At 40.6% G+C, this 20,696-nt stretch overlaps 1 protein-coding gene across 1 annotated transcript; it reads left to right on the top strand.

Moving 5' to 3' along the window:
• The first annotated feature begins 120 nt into the window (after positions 1-120).
• On the top strand, positions 121-11,874 carry LOC140562845 (NAD-dependent protein deacylase sirtuin-5, mitochondrial). The gene is made up of 9 exons (XM_072688707.1): positions 121-214; positions 4,206-4,336; positions 5,504-5,637; positions 7,414-7,639; positions 8,214-8,301; positions 8,452-8,505; positions 9,599-9,722; positions 9,986-10,101; positions 11,084-11,874. Exons 2-9 carry the CDS (start codon positions 4,231-4,233, stop codon positions 11,154-11,156), a joined length of 921 nt encoding a protein of 306 aa, XP_072544808.1. The 5' UTR covers positions 121-214; positions 4,206-4,230; the 3' UTR covers positions 11,157-11,874.
• The last annotated feature ends 8,822 nt before the right edge of the window (positions 11,875-20,696 follow it).

Below are 20,696 nucleotides of genomic sequence, written 5' to 3'. Positions count from 1 at the left end.
ATCCCCTCTTTGCCGAAAGCACATGAACTCCTGAAGAGGTGTAGGGCTGGAGATAAGGTTCTCGGGACCTCCAGGAGTACACCAGCTCCTGTCACACCGAGGGAAGCCGAGGTCGGCGCTGTGGAGCAGCTGAGGGTCCGCGGCCGCTCCAGCCAACCCGAGAAAGAGAGGAAGGAGCACACGAGTGTTTACCAGCTTTAACAGCCCGCACCAGGTAAGCGAGGCCCTTATTCACCAAATATGAGTTAAATCTGTATTTGTACTCCCAGAAAGTTGCGGTGGGACTCAGTATTTGCGTGTTATTCAATCAAACGGGACGCCGTAGTTTGACCCGAGTCAGAAACCGAGCAGAAACCCTGTCCGCCTGAAGCGAAGTGGTTGTTTTAGTCACTTTATTAAAGGTTAAACCGTGTAGTTATGTGTACACAAGTCCCCAAACGAGCCTAGCATCTGTCTGATTTGGTTAAAGTAAGATTTCAGTGGTTTTAGGCGCGATTTGTTGTAGGATTTTTCCGGTCCACCTTAAATGCAGCGTTTCCCAATGCACTTTTTAAGGTGGACCGGACAGTTGGGGAAGCAGCGAGCTTCAGCTTGGGGTTTTAAGTTGTGCTGGATGTATGTGCACTTTAAATGAGTCAGACAAGCTATATTTAAGCTCTATTTTCAACAATATTTATATATTATGTGTGTCTTTTCCTGTTAACCTTATAATTGCAGTTTGGGTGAGCAGACAGACAGTCAGACAGTCAGACAGTCAGACAGACAGACAGACAGACAGACAGACTGGGGCTGTGGTGGCTTTCTCAGGGCATCCCCTTTAGGAGACCTGCAGGGAGGCACGTAGACCTAAACGCCAGGAGAGCAGACTGGAGCTCAGCACTGAGGGCTGTAAACCGCAGACAGTGTGAGGGACTGTGGAGCTAATGAGGAGGAATGGCATTCACCAGCTCAGCTTTACCCCACTGCAAGTGTGCCGAGTAAAATAATCAACAATCAAATCAAATTAAATCAAATTTTATTCGTCACATACAGTGTCAGTAATACACAGTATAACTTGCAGTGAAATGCTTTTTGGACAGTCTGCCACATCAAAGCTATTCAATAAGATCTAAATTTAAACTAAACCTTTACTTAATGAAATAAAGTGCAAAAGTGCAAAAAAAATAAAAATAAAATAAAAGTTACATTTAAGTTCAAAAATAAAATATAAAAATATGAAAATATAGAAATATAAAAAGCAAAAAATATATACAGATGGAATAGTGCGTGTCTGTGTATATATGTGTGTATATATATATATATATATATATGTGTGTGTGTGTGTGTGTGTGTGTGTGTGTATATATGTATGTTATATATATATACACATATATATGTATGTGTGTGTGTGTGTGTATGTATACGTATGTACATATTTATCTGTATGTGAGTGTATGTGTGAGTTAAAAATAAATATTTGCGTTATTGTCCGTAGTGAATTTGGGATTGTCCGTAATCCCACAGTCTAAAACCTAATTCTACACATTTGCCCAAAAATTCTACATATTTTAATGTAAGTAAATTCATTAAGATTGTAAAAAGTCTTTTTAGCATGAGTTTAATGGGACTCAGGGCTCTATTCACCATTAGATGGTGTTGGACACTGTTGGAATTTGGCCTCCGCCTTTAACCCATCTGTTCAGTGAACACACAAACACACACACACACACACACACACACACACACTAGTGATCCAACACACAGTGACAGAGAGCACACATGTCCAGAGCGGTAGGCAGCCATTGCTGAGAGGGTGAAGGGCCTTGCTGAAGGGGCCCAACAGTGGCAGCCTTGCCGAGCCCGGGTGCCGAACTCACAACCCTGTCCTGAATAGACCGCTATACTCTGACCGCTGAGCCTCCCCTATAGCTGTTTTATGTACTGTCCAATACCACCAGTACACCTACACCTGAGTGTCTTCTGAGCGTTATATACAGTATGTAGCTAGTGTTGATGGTAAATTAGTGCTAGAGAACCCTTGAAGGACCATTTGTTAGGGATGGGGCTGGACTCTGTGAGATATGTGCACACCAAGCAGTGCTCCAGACACAGTTAGTCCGGTCCAGACAGATTTATTTATCTCTAAACTGTGTAAATGTCTCCGGGGACGGTGGACTAGGTGGTCTTCATCAGGTTTACATTACAGGCAAATGAGACCTCTGTTTATCCGTAATGTAGAGGTAGGCAATACCTTCTTCTCTTCACCCCGTTCCAGGAAAGCGCCTAAAGGAGTGCTTCACTGGTAAATCTGGGGCCTCATTCACAAAAGCTTGTGTGTGTGTGTGTGTGTATATGTATGTATGTATATGTATACAGTATATATAAATAAATAATTTCAGAGACTCTCCTGTATTAAATACAGTGATTTTTATTCAGCATCTGCTGCACTTCATCTAATTAAACCAGAGAGCACTGATTATCTGCACGTTTCATTACAAAGAGTGTAATTAGTCTTATTTAATTCAATAGAATGAAAAAAAAATCATGGTGCTCAGTATGGGAGAGTACTTGGACAGACGTTTTTTTTTTTTGGTGCATTTTGTCTACATGATGAAATATTGCAGTAAATATTGTATATCGTAAAATATGTGATATTAATGTTTTATATGATTATTTAAAATGTGTTTATTAAATGATATAAAATGTGATAAATATTGTGATATAAAATATTTTATATAATATAATATAATATAATATAATATAATATAATATAATACATATTTTCCAGCTATATTAAGTACACCCATAAAAATGTTTCTTTAAAAGTTCTTCAGGAAAGGAAAATGTTCTGTACTAAACACTGATCTGTGACGACTCTTTGAATGCTTAAATGGTTAATAGGTTCCTCACGCACCAAAAATAAAAAAAATAATAACAATAATACTGTAGACGATTCTTTGTAGAACGTTTCTAAAGCTGGTTTAGATATTAAATATAGAAATTAAAATATCTACATACACAAACTGGACCCTCACTTACTACAATACACAACTATGGCTCACGGACAACTCACTACGGACAATAATGCAAATATTTCTTTTTAACTCACACATTCACTCACATACAGATAAATATGTACATACGTATACATACACACACACACACACACACACACATATATATATATATACATATATATATATATATATATATACACACATACAGACACGCACTATTCCATCTGTATATATTTTTTTGCTTCCTATATTTCTATATTTTCATATTTTTATATTTTATTTTTTACCTTAAATTTAACTTAAATGTAACTTTTTTTGCACTTTATTTCATTAAGTTAAGGTTTAGTTTAAATTTAGATCTTATTGAATAGCTTTGATGTGGCAGATTGTCAAAAAAGCATTTCACTGTGTATTACTATGTATGTGACAAATATAATTTAATTTGATTTTGATTTAGTAAAGCACCATAAAGGGTTCTGCTATTTTAACTAGTCAGAGAACCTATTTTTCAGAGCTAGATATAGATTCCTTTTTGCCTTGCGTGTACTTTTACCTGCACTCTGTTTATTTATTTATAAGTAAATAAGCGAGGGGGGGGGGTTCTTCTTCTTTACTAAGGCAGTGGTTCCTTATAGAACCATGACGGCTTGAAGAACCTTCACTGGAGAAGCGTTCTAAGCAGAGACCCCTTTGAATGCTTAAATGAGTCCCTTGTACATGGTTCTTTACAGAGGGCGGGGAAAAAGGAGAGGGGTTCTTGATCTGTCTGCATTCTCCTCTACACTTTTTAAAATGGGTTCTTCAAGGTTCTTTAGTAAAGGGGTGGTTCCATACAGAGCCAAAACAACTCTGTGACCTATTTGAATGTTTTAGTGGTTCTTAAAATACAAGGAGAACCTCTCGTAACTGGCTCTTGTTCCACTGTTGTCAGTAGTTAAAGAACTCTTTTTTTTAAAGTTCTCTACAGAACAATTTTGAGAAGTGTACACTTTAAAGGCTCTGTTATGAAAAGGACTTGGTTCCCTTTAGAAATAAGTGCAGTGCAGTTTGTTGATGGTTCTTTTACAAAGGTTCTAAAGGGTTTTTTGTAGAACCCTTTTTATACTGTGTTCCTGAGTGTGTAGCAAGTCTAGGGAACTCCACCTACCTCTTAAATCAATCTCTCACAGCCGTAATTCTGAAGCTCATCTCTGCTCTTTCTGTCCTCAGTCTTGTCCAGCAGGACCCTGCAGAAATGATCGTTCGGCAGCTGGTACGGCGGACGCCCATTTCGGCTTTAGAATGTGGAACCCAGATTGCGCTGCTCAAAACCATGACTGGAGCAGCGAGGCCCAACTCTGGTACGTACAGTTGATTACGGAACTAAACCTCGGTCAGATGAGGGGGTATTGATGATACAGTGCTGAACCATGGAGGATGAATTGACCACCCTTAGTTTTTTCAGAGGGTCTTTGGTTGAGACCGGTGATCAAAACTAGGCATCTGGCTGCAGCTGATTAAAGGTAAACTGGGTGGAGACAGCTGGGGCTTATGTTCTGGACACACCCATAATGTTCCCTGTAGTTCTAATGGGCTTTCCCAGACCTAACCTCCATTAACCCTCCACTGACCGTGACCTCTCTGAATGTCTCAATGGTTCATCAAATACAAGGAAATCCTCTAGAAATAGAACCTTAAAAAAAGGGTTCCACTGTTGTCACGAGTCAAAGAACCCTAATCCGTTCTATATAGAGCCCTTTTTGCTTTGTGGTGTAGTTTCCCAATGGGGTTCTTCTTCTTTACCAAAGCAGTGGTTCCTTATAGAACCATGACACCCTGAACACTTCTTGAGTGAGGGTTCTAAGCAAAGATCCATTTGAATGCTTAAATTATTTGAGTGTACATGGTTCTTTACAGAGACTTGAACTATACCTTTACCCTTTCCACTAAAACAGGGGTTCCTTAAAGGTTCTTGAGTAAAGAAGGTGGTTCCATATAGAACCATGACATCTCATAGACCTGTCCGAATGTTTTAATGGGTTATCAAATATACAAGGAAAACCTCTTGTAAATGGTTTTACTTAGAACCTTAAAGGCCCTTTTTGCTTTAGGGTGTAGTTTCCCAAGGGGGTTCTTCTTCTTTACCAAAGCAGTGGTTCCTTATAGAACACCTTGAACACTTCTTGAGTGAGGGTACTAAGCAAAGAACCCCTTGAATGCTTAAACGATTCCCTTGTACATGGTTCTTTACAGAGACTTGAACTATACCTTTACCCTTTTCCACTAAAACAGGGGTTCCTTAAAGGTTCTTTAGTAAAGGAGGTGGTTCCATATAGAACCATGACATCTCAGAAAACTGTGGTTTAAATGGTTCTTCATCAAATACAAAGAAAACCTTGTGAATCTGGCTCTTGAGCTAAACTGGCAGTAAGCGTTGTGTTAACTGCATGGCTCAGTCCTCACACACTCCCATTACTGGACTGAACAGAACCTTCACTGACCGATCTGATCCACTGGTGCTGTTTCAGACATGGCCGAGTTCCGCGAGGTTTTCTCCAAGGCCAAGCACATCGCCATCATCACTGGAGCTGGAGTTAGTGCCGAGAGTGGACTGCCCACCTTCAGAGCAGCCAGCGGCCACTGGAGGAAGTGGAAGACCCAGGTGAGTGCGTGACCGACCTGCATGACGTGACCCGGTGAACCAGAGGAGGTCTGAGACGTCTTTGACGCATTTGAGCCGCATGGTGTAGCCGAGTAAACCCCTCCACCTCTCCAAGATGACCAAAACGACTCCCAGACAACCCGAAACACCAGTAATAACTGCCAAGCAGCAAGTAAATTTGCATATCATGTCCCACACAGTGATCAGATTACAGTCTGACTAACCAGAGGCATGTTTGACTACCCAGTGTAAACGCATGTGGCTAAATTTGATCAGAATACAGTGCATATACTAGTGAATAGGTGGAAACGGGGTCTGTGTTTACATGCATAGAATTTTTCATTTTGACGCCCTTACGTTAAATAAAAGTAAAAAGAAAACAAACATAAAATGTTTTTAAACCCCAAACTGTTGTGAAACATGTCTAATAATAGGACTTTTGGGATTGCATAGATAACTGGTTAAAGGTGAAGTTATAAGAAGTTCCCTTTTGTGTTTTATTAATGAAAACTTTATATATTATACTTTGGGTTGGGCGATAAGGTAAAAAATACTACCTCACAATATTTTAAGACTTCTTTCGCGACACACAATATTTATCATGATACATGTAAATCAACATCAGTAACATCAGTGATGTAAAAAACATTCTTATAAACTGCTATTCAGATCCTCTCCTGTACTGAATACAGTGATTTCTACTCAACATCTGCTGCTCTTCATCTAATGAACCCTTCAGTCTAATTACACTGTTAGTAATGAAACCTGCAGCTGATCAGTGTTTATTAACACTAACAGTCTCCTCCATATGACTGGAAAAGAATATTATCACCATAACAAAATTAAAATTGAAATTTTAATTAAAATTAAAAATTAAAGTGTCAAAAAAAAAGATTTTATGTTTATAAATGTAGACGTCTAAGAACTGTCCCTCGCTTTACTGCCTTTTAAAATAAAACTGTGATTTAAACGCAAGGCTTAAAATCTGTGCACAAACACAGCAGAGACAGATTCAAATATTTTCATCCAGAACTCGTTATTTCTTTATTAGAAATGAATAAATAAATAAACAAATTAAAACCGACCCCAATGGAAAAACACACTGGTCACACATAGTCAAACTCCGTGGACCAGGTGGCGGTGTTTGATCGAAAAAGGGGATGGCTTTTGTTGAGGTTGGCCAAGGAACGATGCAGGCATGTATACAGCACTACGAGGACTGGCCTCCACAATCACGTCACTTTAGCTGTGCGTACTGTGGTGCGTCCGCGTCCGCGTCCACCGTAGGTATGAACCAGCCTTCAGTGATTTAACTGTGCAGATACGTTTAAAACAAGTGTGGAATTCCTCTCTAAGCCATCTGTACACTTCCATACACCTAGTTTACACACGGGATTAACACCGAACATCTCTCCACACCACTTTAAACAACGGTTCTGCATCCAGATACCGACTGTATCATTTCCCCGAGCAATGTTTACAGTCCTAGATCTGGCTGGAATGGCGGGCGTGGGTGTCTGCTGCCAGCAGGGAGAATTATTAGGGAAAACTCTCCTCTTTCCTTAAACACAGCGCAGGAGAAGTTCAGGGTCGTTATTCGTCTGGTCCATAGCAACTTGTTTCCAACGCTCGTTTGACCATTACATTAAATTGGGAAGTTAATGAAGGCTAGTGGTCTTAATGATTTCAGTGGCCTGTTTGGAAATAGCCTCGGCCTCTCAATTAATTAATTTTTAAATTATTTAATTAATTTTATTCCTTTTATCCCCCCCGTAGGATCTGGCGACCCCACAGGCGTTCTCCCGCAACCCGTCCAGAGTTTGGGAGTTCTACCACTACTGGAGGGAGTTGGCCCTGAAGGCTACGCCCAGCGAGGCCCACCGAGCAATAGCCGAGTGTGAGGCTCGCCTCAGCAAGCAGGGTCGATCCGTAGTGGTCATCACTCAGAACACGGACGAGCTTCACCGCAGAGCCGGATCCAAACATGTGCTGGAGGTCCACGGTGAGAACAGGATGCCTTACTTCCTATGCTAATGTAAATGCAACCACAGCTATAAGGGACCAGTTAGCTTTATGTAAGGAACATGGTGATAAGCAACCCCCTAGTAGAATTGGCATTAACTAATGTATTTAGTGTTTGCTGGTGGTGGTGTGTTTATTTTAAAAGCCTGTAATGTCACATTTTACTCCACTAGAGTATGCAATATTTAAATATTCTATAACGTTAGCTATCCAGGATTTCCAGGATCCGTCAGGTTTGCTGTTCTTGTCATCAGGTTGTTGGATATTGCGTGATCTCTTTAGCCCATGTTGATCTCACGTATCGGTGCATACTGCAGTACTGTGCAGAATATCGCTGTTACAATATGTGACATTTAATCATTAAAATAAAAGTGTACAATTTGTCCAATCAGACGAAGCTCTGGTTTGTATATGTAACTTGATTATTTATTGAATTTTTTTAATGTCCACCCGATACTGTGAGATATTGGGAATTTCTACCTCCCAGCAGTAATGAGAATATCCTGGAGTAACACACACCCTGTTAGTTCATGTCCAGTGTTACTTCATTGCAGGAAGCCTTTTCAGAACCAGGTGTCTGAGCTGTGGTGATGTAGATTCCAGCCATCACAGCCCTATCTGTGCTGCTCTGCAGGGCAAAGGGTAAAACAAGCCCAGACATTTAAATATCATCATTTGCATACATGTTAATTGCCTAACCTTTTTTATTTTTTTTTAATTCATAAATATTAAAACTGCTTATTTCTGTTGGGTGTGTGTCATTTGAAACTCCTTTTTTAAATTCTGTTACAGAGATCCTGACCCAAACTGCAGTGATGCTGATATTCCTGTCAAGCATTTACCAAGGTAAGAGGAGCTTCGTATGACCTTAAACACAGCTTTTTAGGATCAGACTGTGTTTGCTAACCAACTGCAGAGCTACCGACATGAAGTGTTGAGGATGAAAACTCTCCTAAAACTGGTTGGGAGTAACAGCGAGGCGAAATGAGAGAGCGGTTCTGACTCTGAGCCAGCTATCTAGGCTTAATTAAGTCAGCTAGCAGTCTAAACACCACAGCACAGGCTGTGTTCCAGCTAACTGAGGCTTAAATCCACCTGTTTAGAGGATAAAGCCTCATATCTGAGAGCCCAGAGTTGAGTGAATGGTGTTTACTGATATAGAGCATGTTCTGGTCGTCACTGATCCGTGGCTTGTAATTTAACTAAGCAGGCGGTGTCTTAGGGATTCATTGCCCTTTTATGTAGAATGACTCCAGCAGTTCACAGCAGATACAACAGACGGTTTGTTTTCGTACCTGTTTCCTGAATGGGACAGCACCAATCAGTGAGCTCCCACAGCGCCCCCACCCTGTGGCTCTCTTACATGCACATGGGGGAATGAGCTTATTTGGTGAAATTCATCACTTCCTGTTACCTTTGGGTATAAATATGACGTGACACAGAGTCTCTTTCTCTTATCCACTCTTCAACATGGGGATATCAAGAGAACATACATTTTAAGCAAGGCAACTTTTTTGCAGTATTAAATATTAAATTAAATTAATTAAATTATAAAAGAATAAGAATATTGTATTAGAAGGCTAAGAACACTTCTTAACGAGGGGGTGCCTATAATTAGTGGAGGGTATTTGATTAGACATCTGTATGCAGCTGATCAAAAGTAATGTGGGCGGTACTGGACGCATGTTATTTATAATTAGTGTGTGTGTGTGTGTGTGTGTGTGTGTGAGAGAGAGAAAATCTTGGCTATATATATATATATATATGTGTGTGTGTGTGTGTGTATGTGTGTGCATATTTATTTATTTAACACTGTGAGGTAGTAGAGTAGCTTGTTCCCCACAAGATGGCAGTATTCCCTTACAATTAACTACCTGAGAGAGGCTCTTCTTATGTTACTCATGTTTTTTATTATTATTCATCTTCATCTTCGCTGCAGGTGTGATGAAAGGGGCTGTGACGGCCTTTTGAGGCCGCATGTGATCTGGTTCGGGGAAACGCTGGACTCTCACATCCTCACCAAAGTGGAGAAGGAACTGGATGCTTGTGACCTCTGCCTGCTGGTGAGATTATGGGGAGCTTCTGGGGAGCTTCAGACCAGAAACTAGTGGCTAACGTTGAACTTACTAACTTACACCTGGCCCATTTCGTGCGTTTAGACTGAAAAGGTTGTCGCTGTTCTTCTTACTGCTGAATCGGACCACTCGCAGTGTTTAGAGTTGAATTGAAGATCAAGATTGAGTTCCTAACAATTCTCTGCGATTCTAACTACGAAACGATTCCCCTCCCACTCCTGTCTCTCTGTGATCTGCTGGTTTAACCGCAGGTTGGAACGGCCTCTGTCGTCTTCCCTGCAGCCATGTTTGCCCCACAAGTGGCGTCCCGGGGCGTTCCAGTGGCCGAATTCAACATCCGTCCGAGAGCAAACACGTCTCGATTTGCGTGAGTATCCAGTTTGTTCACCAGCTCAGAATTCGGCTGAGGTGTCAGTGAGAATAATGATCAGACAGTGTAGTGGAAGAGCTCACCTTCTCTCACATCATGCCCTCTTGGCCCACTTTAACTATCTGCTGGGCGTTGAGAGAACTTGCTTCATTAGATTTGGTCTTAGAGCTGTATAACTAATACTGCTACTGATTCCAGAATTTGATGTTTATGTAAAAACTAATACACAAATAATCCTACAATTATAATGGTTAAATATTTATATTATATTATATATATTAATAATATATTAATTATTATATATTAATATTATTTTCTCATACGCTATATGTCCAAATGTTTGTGGACATCCCTTCTAATTAATGCATTCAACTATTTTAAGTTACACCCATTGCTGACACAGATGTGCACATGCACGCACACACACACGCATACACACAGACACAGAGCTTGTCTAGTCCTTGAAGTATTGCCCATAGAATAGGCATCATTCCTAATGCCAGGCGGGGACTAGAGGGGTATAAAGCCCCCAGCAATGAGCTGTGAAGCAGTGGAAGAACTGAATGCAATCAAATCCTCACATTAATGCTCCTCCAAAATCTAGTAGAAAACCTTCTTCCCTGGACAGTAGAGACAGTTACTCCAACAAAAGCAGGATAACTCCCCTCAATTTAAAAAGGAACAAGGAGACGTCCCAATACTTTTGTCCATTCAGTGCACACTGACGTTAGTGCTTTTTTTGTGCTTAATGCATCTCGTGCGGAATGACTCTCAAAGAAACAGTATCGAGACACTGAGCAGGTCTTAGCTGATCGGCTGCTCCTGAGAAAAGTGTAAAACGGTGTGAATTGGATTATTTACAGAAGCAATTCTAGAAAAATCAGCCTTTACTCTTTGTGTGACTTGTTAAAATGCTCTCTGTAATCCACTCTGTTTAAGTTACCATTAACGTGACTGTGGGTTTGGGGTGGGGTTAAAGGTATCATTTCCAGGGTCCGTGTGCGACCACTGTGCCCATCGCTCTGGAGCGCCACGAGTCCGAGGTGATCTGAAGCCCTGCACTCGACAGTTGGAGGAAGAGGAGAAACTTCTAAGCCCCCCTCCCTTTAAGAACCAGCCCTGGGGAGGGGTTTGGGGGGCACTGCTCAATTACCAGCATTTACTCGTGTGCACAGAATCCCTCAGCGCTGAGAGTGCAGCCGAGCCTGGAGATTAGCGTCTCTGTTCTGACTACATTCTGCTTTAAATGAGGTTTGTCGTGGAGGTGGAGTGGACCTGTTATAGGGGTGTTATATCAGCCAAATGGGAACCATTTAATGCTTACTAGGAAATTGGGAGAGCTGCGCTGAACCTCATTTTATTACTGGTGTAATATAATGATCCTGTTCTGTTGTAAAGTGTGCCCTGGGGACGGCTTTTAATTGCCAGTCATTTGCTGATCTGTGTGAAACTGCAGTTAATAGTGCTTGGTTTTTTGGCTTTCGCTCGGCAGCATTTTAGCTCTCGCAGTATTGGCTTACAAACACTAGTGAGAACTAGACTGGCAGTCAAACGACAAAGCAAAGGGGTGCTCAAATGGGGTGTAAAAATATTATTAAACAAATGTCATGCTATATATGGTGTGAGGTGATCATCAAGGTAAGAGAAGGACCTACAAAAACATTATTAAAAAATAAATAATAAAAAAATACATCAAGTATTTATATTTTATGTATTGAATAGTCCATAGAATACTATTATTATTATTATTTTTATTTTTTGTAGTAGTAGTAGGAGTAAGAATAACATTATATATAATTAATAATAATGAATATATTATAATAAATTATTGTACAGCAACAGTAATTGTATAATACATATTTTTTATATGATTGTTTTATATATAATCATATAATACATATTTTTTATATAATTACTGTTGCTGTACAATAATTTATACTATGATACTACAAACTATTTCTAAAATTATATATATCTCATCAAATCTCATATGTAATGTATTATATGCAAATATATATATATTAATATTTTTTTTGTTTTTTTGTTTTTTTTTCCTCTTCACCTTCTCACACATCTGTATTACAAACCTGGTATTTTATGGAGCCAGAAGTGGTTTTCTTAGAACCCTCTGTAGCTTTATTTTTGAGCATGTACCCCACACTGGAACTTTTGCTGGCAGATCTGGTCATTTTGGTGTTTATCCATTAAAAAAGAAGGGCTAACTCCAGGGACACATCAGTATCATGGATATTGTGACTGCGTCTGCTATGCAAGTGAAAATAAATGCGTAAATGAATGAATGTGGTTCTGTAGGCTTACTTTTAAAAATGAAGAAATTGAGTTTTCGGGTTCAGATGAGGTAATGCGGGAAATCTACCACTATCTGATACAGCAGTCTGTGTTTGCTAGATACTGATGGTGGTATGAAAATCCAGGGAGCCCCAGGTAGTCTTAATGCGAGCTCCATTCATCATTAGCGGCCTTTACTTGACTTGGAAATGACTGGGTGTTCAGGCTTAAATGCAGCTGAGATTCGATGTCCCTGTATGACCACATTTTCCATGATGCGCATTTCCCTAATCCCGCTCCGGCATAATAAGTGGAGGGGATTTCTAAGCCGAATGCTAGGTGTTTATCTTAGCACACATGGTCAAACTCTTCATACTGACCCTAACGAAGAGAAGCTCTATCCACCCTTAGACGATTCCCCACAAACGCACCCCTAAACAGCTGCTGATCTCTGCGGCACTATTCGTTTTGACTGCCAGTTTGCTCCACTCAAAAATGAATTAAATTAAAGGGGAATTCCACTGATTATTAGACAGTTTCTGCTTAATTCCTGCTTAAAGGTGGAGTTTTTTCACACACAGTGTGGTTTGGTGTGAAATGGTTTACTGTAGAGAAGCCAGCTCCAGCTTTCCTTACAGTGGTGGCAAGGAGAACTAGGGCTTGCGTTAGCAACAGTCCAGACCTAGCCGTTCTGCTTTCATATCTAAAACCCGTTAGTGGACCCACATGTGTCTTGTCAGTTGTACAGCTTTGGAAAAAATGGTTTTACTATTTATAGGCAGTGTGTTTAAGGGACACATTTGCATTGTATTTCATAAACCATGGACAACATTTCCCCTAAATAAAAATTAAATATTACTATTTAGAGCATTTATTTATTTATTTGCAGAAATGACAACTGCTCGAAACCAGCTGCTTAAATAATGCGAGAAAATGATGATGATGATAATAATTATAATGTAAAGAAGTTATTATTCAGATTTAATCACAGTGCTAATATCTGAACTCTGAGAGCATTCAGAAATCACTATGGTAAAAATAATAACCTCGACGGCCAATCACAGCTCTCATGTCTCGGCTGGCTCTCCACTAGTTTTTCACATTGCTGTTGGGACTTCATGCCGTTCATAGTCTGCAGATTCAGCTAACTTGGCTCTGTTTGACGAAATACCTGGAATAAAACAGCTGTCTGGTCTCTTATTTTTCTCCAGAGCTGTATATATGGTGATGAATATGATGCTAAATTAGTGATATGAATGGATAAAAAAAAATAAACATAAACTATTTTGCCTTACAACACCTTGTATGTACCCTCCACTCTCAAATATATGTTTTTAAAAATACATTTTAAGCCAAAACTGTTATAAATCAGTCATCATACATATATACATATGCGAGTATATGTATAAAATGTCATAACGTTCTCTGGCAGAGCTTTTAGAGAGATTGAACTGAAACTCAGACGACCTGTTTTATTCACCACCACTGTGAACAGTTCTGACTCAGCAAGTTTCTCTACAAACATTTCAAGCAAAGCTGCACTGAATTACTTTCTTCACATTGTAATAAAAAAAGTATGCAGCAATTAAAAACATCTATATTTGGTGGAATTCTCATTTAATACCCCATACATTTATTAATAGCAGCATTTGTGTGCTTGCCTGCAGTACAGCCACTGTACTGATCTGTAGCATTACTCAGCCTTTTAGAGAAGGCCAGCTTTATGGGAATGTACCTAATAGCTAGTTCTGTGTGTGATATATATATATATATATATATATATATATATATATATATATATATATATATATATAAATATATATAAATTATGTATGTGTGTGTGTGTGTGTGTGTGTGTGTGTATATATATATATTAATTAATCACACACACACACACTAAGCTCTTTCTGTTAGTGACTCTGTGTGTGTAGCAGGAAATGGCCATAACCAGCGTGTTTTGAGTCCTGGTCTATGGGATAATGGCTTTATGCTGTAACAGGGCTTCTCTGTGTGCAGGAATATCCTACTTCTACTTTTAGAAGTTCTATGTTTACGGCTGATGGACAGTCTGCCATCTCTGCGTCATCAGTGCTGCTTAAAAAGATGGAAATTAACATTTTGAGTGTTTGGGAGATTAAAGCGATGTGTTCTGCTTGAAATTATAACCACTGTATGTTCAGAGTCTAATGTAACGCAGATGTACGTTTGTGTAATGTATAACGTGTTTAGCTGCTTAGAAATCCACAAATGGTCACTTTTTTATTATTATTTCTTTTATTATTTTCTATGACCCACATTCTCAAAAATCACTCCAGAACGAGCACAGTTTACAAACCGGAGTGCTGGTCCAGGTAGACGAGGCGATTTCCCACATAACTCAGTAGGCATACCCCAGCCTGTTTATGCCTACCCCAGTAGGAAGACCCTGTACGTAGCAGGGACCACACATGCACTCACCACTTCATACATTACCACTGGTTAAAGGGACCCAAGCCCAGTACTTGACCTTTTTTGCAATGAGAGGGAACAATTGGTGCCATTTGATTGGGGGGGCCCTACATACAGGCTTCGCGATGCATACATAAGCACTGAATAATGTGTATAAAGCTTGTACTTGAGTATTTAATGAGTGATCGCAGGCTGACATTACATTTTCGGTGTGGAAGTACATCAAGGACTTTGTATTGACTCTAACGGGATGGGGGTTTGGTTCCATTTTCTAACCCTTACATTAGAGGCCTGGTAATTACAATGAACATCAATGCAGATGAAGCAATCAGCCATTATTTTCAATGTAGCTGAGGATGTAAAATAAGGCTTGAAAACGAACAGCTAAAAGAAGAATCAACATTTTTATGATTTGAAATAAAATAAAAAATTACAATGTAAGAAAATCAAGTGGAAAATCAAGTTTAATTAGAGAAGATCATTAAAAATTGCATCTGTGACTTTAGTTAAAGGCTCCTCAGTTCAATTCAGTCTCATATCAGAAAACTTCATAAATTCAAGTGTTGCATCTGTAATAGGTGCTTATGCATGTGTCCTGAAGCCCATATGTAGGTACCCTTCAAATAAAGTGTTATAGTGCTCAGTAGTAGTCTTGGCTGTCATATATTTTATTAATTCAGTGAAATTTTATTTATAAAGGCTTTTTACAACAAATGTCCCAAAGCAGCTTTCCAGAGATCTGGATCCAAGCCTCATTTGAGCAAGCTAGTGTCAACAGTGGCAAGGAAAAACTCCCTCGGGTTGAGAGAAAGGAAACCTTGAGAGGAACCAAGACTCCTCAGGTTGAAACCGGATGATGATATAATAACGATAAAAAGCAAAACAGGAATAAAAACAATAATTTGAATTAATAAAAAAGCTAAATCTAGCATCAAACCGTGCAAGATGAAAACGTCCTGCAGGTGAACAGTCCAGCGAGAACAAAATCGTGATCCTAAAGTGATCGTATTATTCCTGCCCAGTGTAGAGTTCTCCATCCGAAAGCTTAGAAGAGCCTGCATTGGCACTAAAAGTGATCCCACAGCGCAGTGAAAACAAGTAAAGCAAGTAAACACAGTCGGCCATTAGTGTCTCTTTCAGTGATGTAGGTTGGTGTTGAGCGCTTTTTAAGGTGGTATTTTATTGCCTATTTCTTCTTTTGTCTTCTCGTCACGGGCTGCATGAGTTCAGGCTTTCCTCTTTTGGAAGACCAGAGCGCTCCTTCGGCTTCAGGACATTTTTCACGCTTCTCAGTGTTTGTGAAATCTTTCTCGCAGACGTTTTTGTTAACATATTTCTGCAGCCGAATTCAACTCCGTATTTAATGTTTCCTAAATCCTGACTTTCAGAGTGTTTTCAGCCTGGTTTGGCTGCTAGTGGCTGTCCAGGAGCTTCATTGGAGATCTCCGGTTCGATTGTGATGGATGTGTATTTGGATTAGTGTCCCAGTGTATTAAAAAGAGCAGCTTCACTCCTACAAATAAAGGTGATGACTACAGATGGTGTGAGTGGTGCCATTGGCCCCAGGCCTTTCGAGGCCTTTCCGGTGCTGGATTTTGTTCCCGCAGGAGGTTTGGGGGACAGTTGATGTAATTAATTGGCCGTATAGTGACCCACCTACCAAGAATTACTACATCCAGGACTGGAAACTGGATTCATGGTCCAGATTTGAAGATCTTCTGTGTAGCAGAATCACTTTTATGGTGTTTCATCGAGAGAAGGTTACAAAAATGCTTCTTAATGGAAGCAAAAGTGGTTCCTCAGTGGCGTCGCTCAAAGAACCTTTTGTAGCACCTTTATTTTTACGAGTGTAGGTGAAGGCTTTGTAGTTTGCTGTGGTTCTCAATCGCTGATGTGTTAAAACTTGGCTTTTAAATCTGAATAAAGCACAATTTTTTATTTTTCATTAAAAAAAGCAACAAAAAAGCAGAAACGTGGTGATCGAGGCGTCCCAGACCACAGCTGAGCACTGCACTCCTGCCAAAGTGTATTGACCTGATTGCAGACCACAGTGTTTTCAGCCTGGTTTGGCTGCTGGTGGCTATCCAGGAGCTTCATTGGAGATCTCCGGTTCGAATGTGATGGATGTGTGTTTGAATTAGTGTCCCAGTGTATTAAAAAGAGCAGCTTCATTCCTACAGATGGTGTGAGTGGTGCCATTGGCCCCAGGCCTTTCGAGGCCTTTCCAGTGCTGGATTTTGATCTCGCTGGAGGTTAAGGGAACAGTTGATGTAATTAATTGGCTGCGTAGTGTCTCACCTACCAAGAATTACTACATCCAGGACTGGAAACTGGATTCATGGTCCAGATTTGAAGATCTTTTGTGTAGCAGAATCACTTTTATGGTGTTTCATCGAGAGAAGGTTACAAAAATGCTTCTTAATGTGAGTGGCGTCGCTCAAAGAACCTTTTGTAGCACCTTTATTTTTACGAGTGTAGGTGAAGGCTTTGTAGTTTGCTCTGGTTCTCAATGACTGATGTGATAAAACTTGGCTTTTAAATCTGATGAAGCACAATTTTTTATTTTTCATTAAAAAAAACACAAACCGTGGTGATCGAGGCGTCCCAGACCACAGCTGAGCACTGCACTCCTGCCAAAGTGTATTGACCTGATTGCAGACCACATGTCCAGAAATTAGGGTGAAAGAATCCTCCTGTCCTTCTGAAACTGGAAATTGTGCGTATGGTTATATAATGTGACAAATAAACATTGCAGCTACACTCTGTGCCTTTATGAAGCAAACAAATGCCTCAGTAAATGTCACTTGCAATCTGTCGCCTGTTTTGTTTTTTTTTTGTCCGTCCACCCCCCCCCCCCCCCCCCCCCCCCCCAAACTCTGCGGGAACCGTTTATTCATGAGCGTAAAAATAAACACTGTTTCAGCCTCATTTCGCCAAACCTAACAATACTGAGTCTCTTCCAGCCTGAGAGCGTTTTAACCAGCATGCCTTCAGCATCCTCTTTCTGCAGCTGTAGGGTCATCAGGCATCATAGGGTTTTAACACTTTGACCCCTTGAATACAGCAAATGATCTATTTTAGCCCTCAGGCCCAAGTTTTACTACCAGTGTGGAAATAAGGCCGTGAATTTACTAGAATAAGAGTGGAGGCTATATATGTACACACTATATATCCAAATGTTTGTGGACACCCCTTCTAATGAGTACATTAAGGTGCGCATATTGCTCTCTGTCTCTCTCTCTCTCTCTTTCTCTTTCTCTCTCTCTCTCTCTCTCTCATATATATACACACTGTATGTCCAAATGTTTGTGGCCACCCCTTCTAATGAGTGCATTCAGCTTAAGGTGCACTCATTGCTCTCTGTCTCTCTGTCCCACACACATACATACACTATATATATATATATACACACATACATACACACTATATATCCAAATGTTTGTGGACACCCCTTCTAATGAGTGCATTCAGCTAAATTAAGGTGCACTCATTGCTCTCTGTCTCTCTCTTTCTCTCTCAGACATAGCTTGTCTAGTCCCTGTTGAGACATACTGCCAATAGAATAGGACTATCTGGAGCACATAAACATGAACCTATTGGCACCAAGCTGTCTAATTTCTTCCGAAATCTAAAGTATTAAAACGTGTATCCTGTCTTTGTTGGAGTGACTGTCTCTGCAGTCCAGGGTCCAAGGCTTTCTACTAGATTTTGGAGGAGCACTGCTGTGATGATTTGATTGCATTCAGTGACACAAACGGAGTTGGTGAGGTCAGGATATTGGATGATCATCACCCCACCTCATCATCCCGAGCGCCACAACTCCACCATCCATCATTCCAGAGAACACTGTTCTTCCACTGCTCCACAGCTCAATGCTGGGGGGGCTTTATAACCCTCTAAAGCCCATGCCTGGAATTAGGCAGCATGATGCCAATAGTTTGATGCGTATCTGCTCCAGAGAGTCCTATTCTATTGGCAGTACTTCTCTACAGGGACTAGACGAGTTGTGTGTTTGTTTGCACATGGGGCAGTTTATAGTAGCTCAATGCATTCATTAGAAGGGGTGTCCATAAACATTTGGACATGTAGTGTATTTTGGGCCTCAGGGCAGTTTTACAGTATTACGTTATTATAAGGCCTGTCTTACTACCACCATAGATAAACAAGGGCAGAAAGTCCTTAATTGGGTGGTGATGGCCAGGTGAGAGTGAAGGGTCTTACTCAAGGGCCCAACAGCCTGGGTATCGAACCCACAACCCTGTCAGCAATAGCCTGATGCTCTAACCTCTGAGCCACCACTGCCAAATATGAGCCATTTACATGGGTAAGTTATCATTATTCAATAGCCTACAGTAGAAAGCAGCTCCTGGCTGGAGCTTTAAAATACTTGACCCAAATCACACCCACGCCCCAGTTCCCCATTTTTTGAGATTTGTCCTGCTTTATTCTTCAAATGTGTCACTCCTCTAGTGCTGTTTAATCACAGGTTCTCTCTCTCACACACACACACACACACTCACACACACTCCCACCTTTCTGCCAGGACTGCTGAGAAAACTCACAATCCCTCATTTATTAATTACAGCATACTTTCATCACACCATACGTCCAAATGTTTGTGGACACCCCTTCTAATGAATGCATTCAGCTACTTTGAGTTGCAGCCATTGCTGGCACAGCTTGCCTGGTCCCTGTAGAGAAGTACTGCCAATAGAATAGGACTCTCTAGAGCAGACAAACAGGAACCTATTGGCACCATGCTGCCTAATGCCAGGCATGGGCTTTAGAGGGGGGTATAAAGCCCCCCAGCATTGAGCTGTGGAGCAGTGGAACAAAACTGGAATGATGGATGCATCTAATCTAATACTTGAATGCAATCAAATCCTCAAAGCAATGCTCCTCCAAAGTCTAGTAGAAAGCCTTCTTGTTCCCTGGACAGTTAGTAGAGACAGTTACTCCAGCAAAAGCAGGATCTACTTGTGTAATACCCTTGATTTCAGAAGAAATGATGTATGAGCAGGTGTCCAAATACTTTTTTATGGTTTTAGGAATGCGGTTTAATGTGTAAATATGGATTCTTATCTTCTCTGAACCCGTAAACCTGTCTGCTCTCTATTACAGCTGCATTGTTCTTCCACTCGCAGCTCCGAGTATTTTAAAGGTCTCAGATTGGCCTCCTCCATGTGTCTGTCAAACGCGGCTCAGCTGACACAGAATAGGCTTATCTATCTAGGTGCTTTCTATTTATAGCAGCCATCAGTTCGCCACCTCTCACAATCATTTGGTGCAGGCTGTGAGTGTTTATACACACACACACACACATTCTCCCTGTCGCTCTCTCTCACTCTCGCTCTGTCTCCCCCCTCACTTTCCTGTCCCCTGTGAGACCGAGACAGAGTGAGTGTGTGTGTGTGAGTGTGTGTGTGTATGTATGTGTGTGTGTTACTGAGTGAGCAGAAAGAGTAATCTGCTTTCTCCCCCTCTCACCCTTCTCTGAACCTCTGTCTCTGTGTTTACTCAGGCCACGCCACCCCAGCTCACGTTCGTTGCTAATCTGTCGCCATGGGAACCTTTCTTCCCCCCCATTTAAAGAACCAAGACAGTTACCCATGAGCATCCTATCACTTTCATCTCACAACAAACACCTGAAATCCGAGGGAGGGAGGGAGGGAGGGAGCCGGATGAATGCTTTAATATAGACCAGAGTTTTCAGATATTATTAGAAAAATGCAGCAGGTCTGCATCAAAAGTATTGGTTTTAATTGAATAGTGCGTGGGTCATTAAATGGGATATTATCAGGATTATCTGGGATATTGTGCTTTTTGTTATTGCTTCATTGTCTTGATGTGTCTGA

The sequence above is a fragment of the Salminus brasiliensis genome, chromosome 9, assembly GCF_030463535.1.
Source record: "Salminus brasiliensis chromosome 9, fSalBra1.hap2, whole genome shotgun sequence".
Taxonomy (NCBI): Eukaryota; Metazoa; Chordata; class Actinopteri; order Characiformes; family Bryconidae; genus Salminus; species Salminus brasiliensis.
Note: the sequence above shows the minus strand (reverse complement) of the source record. Positions and strands in the feature narration are given on the sequence as shown.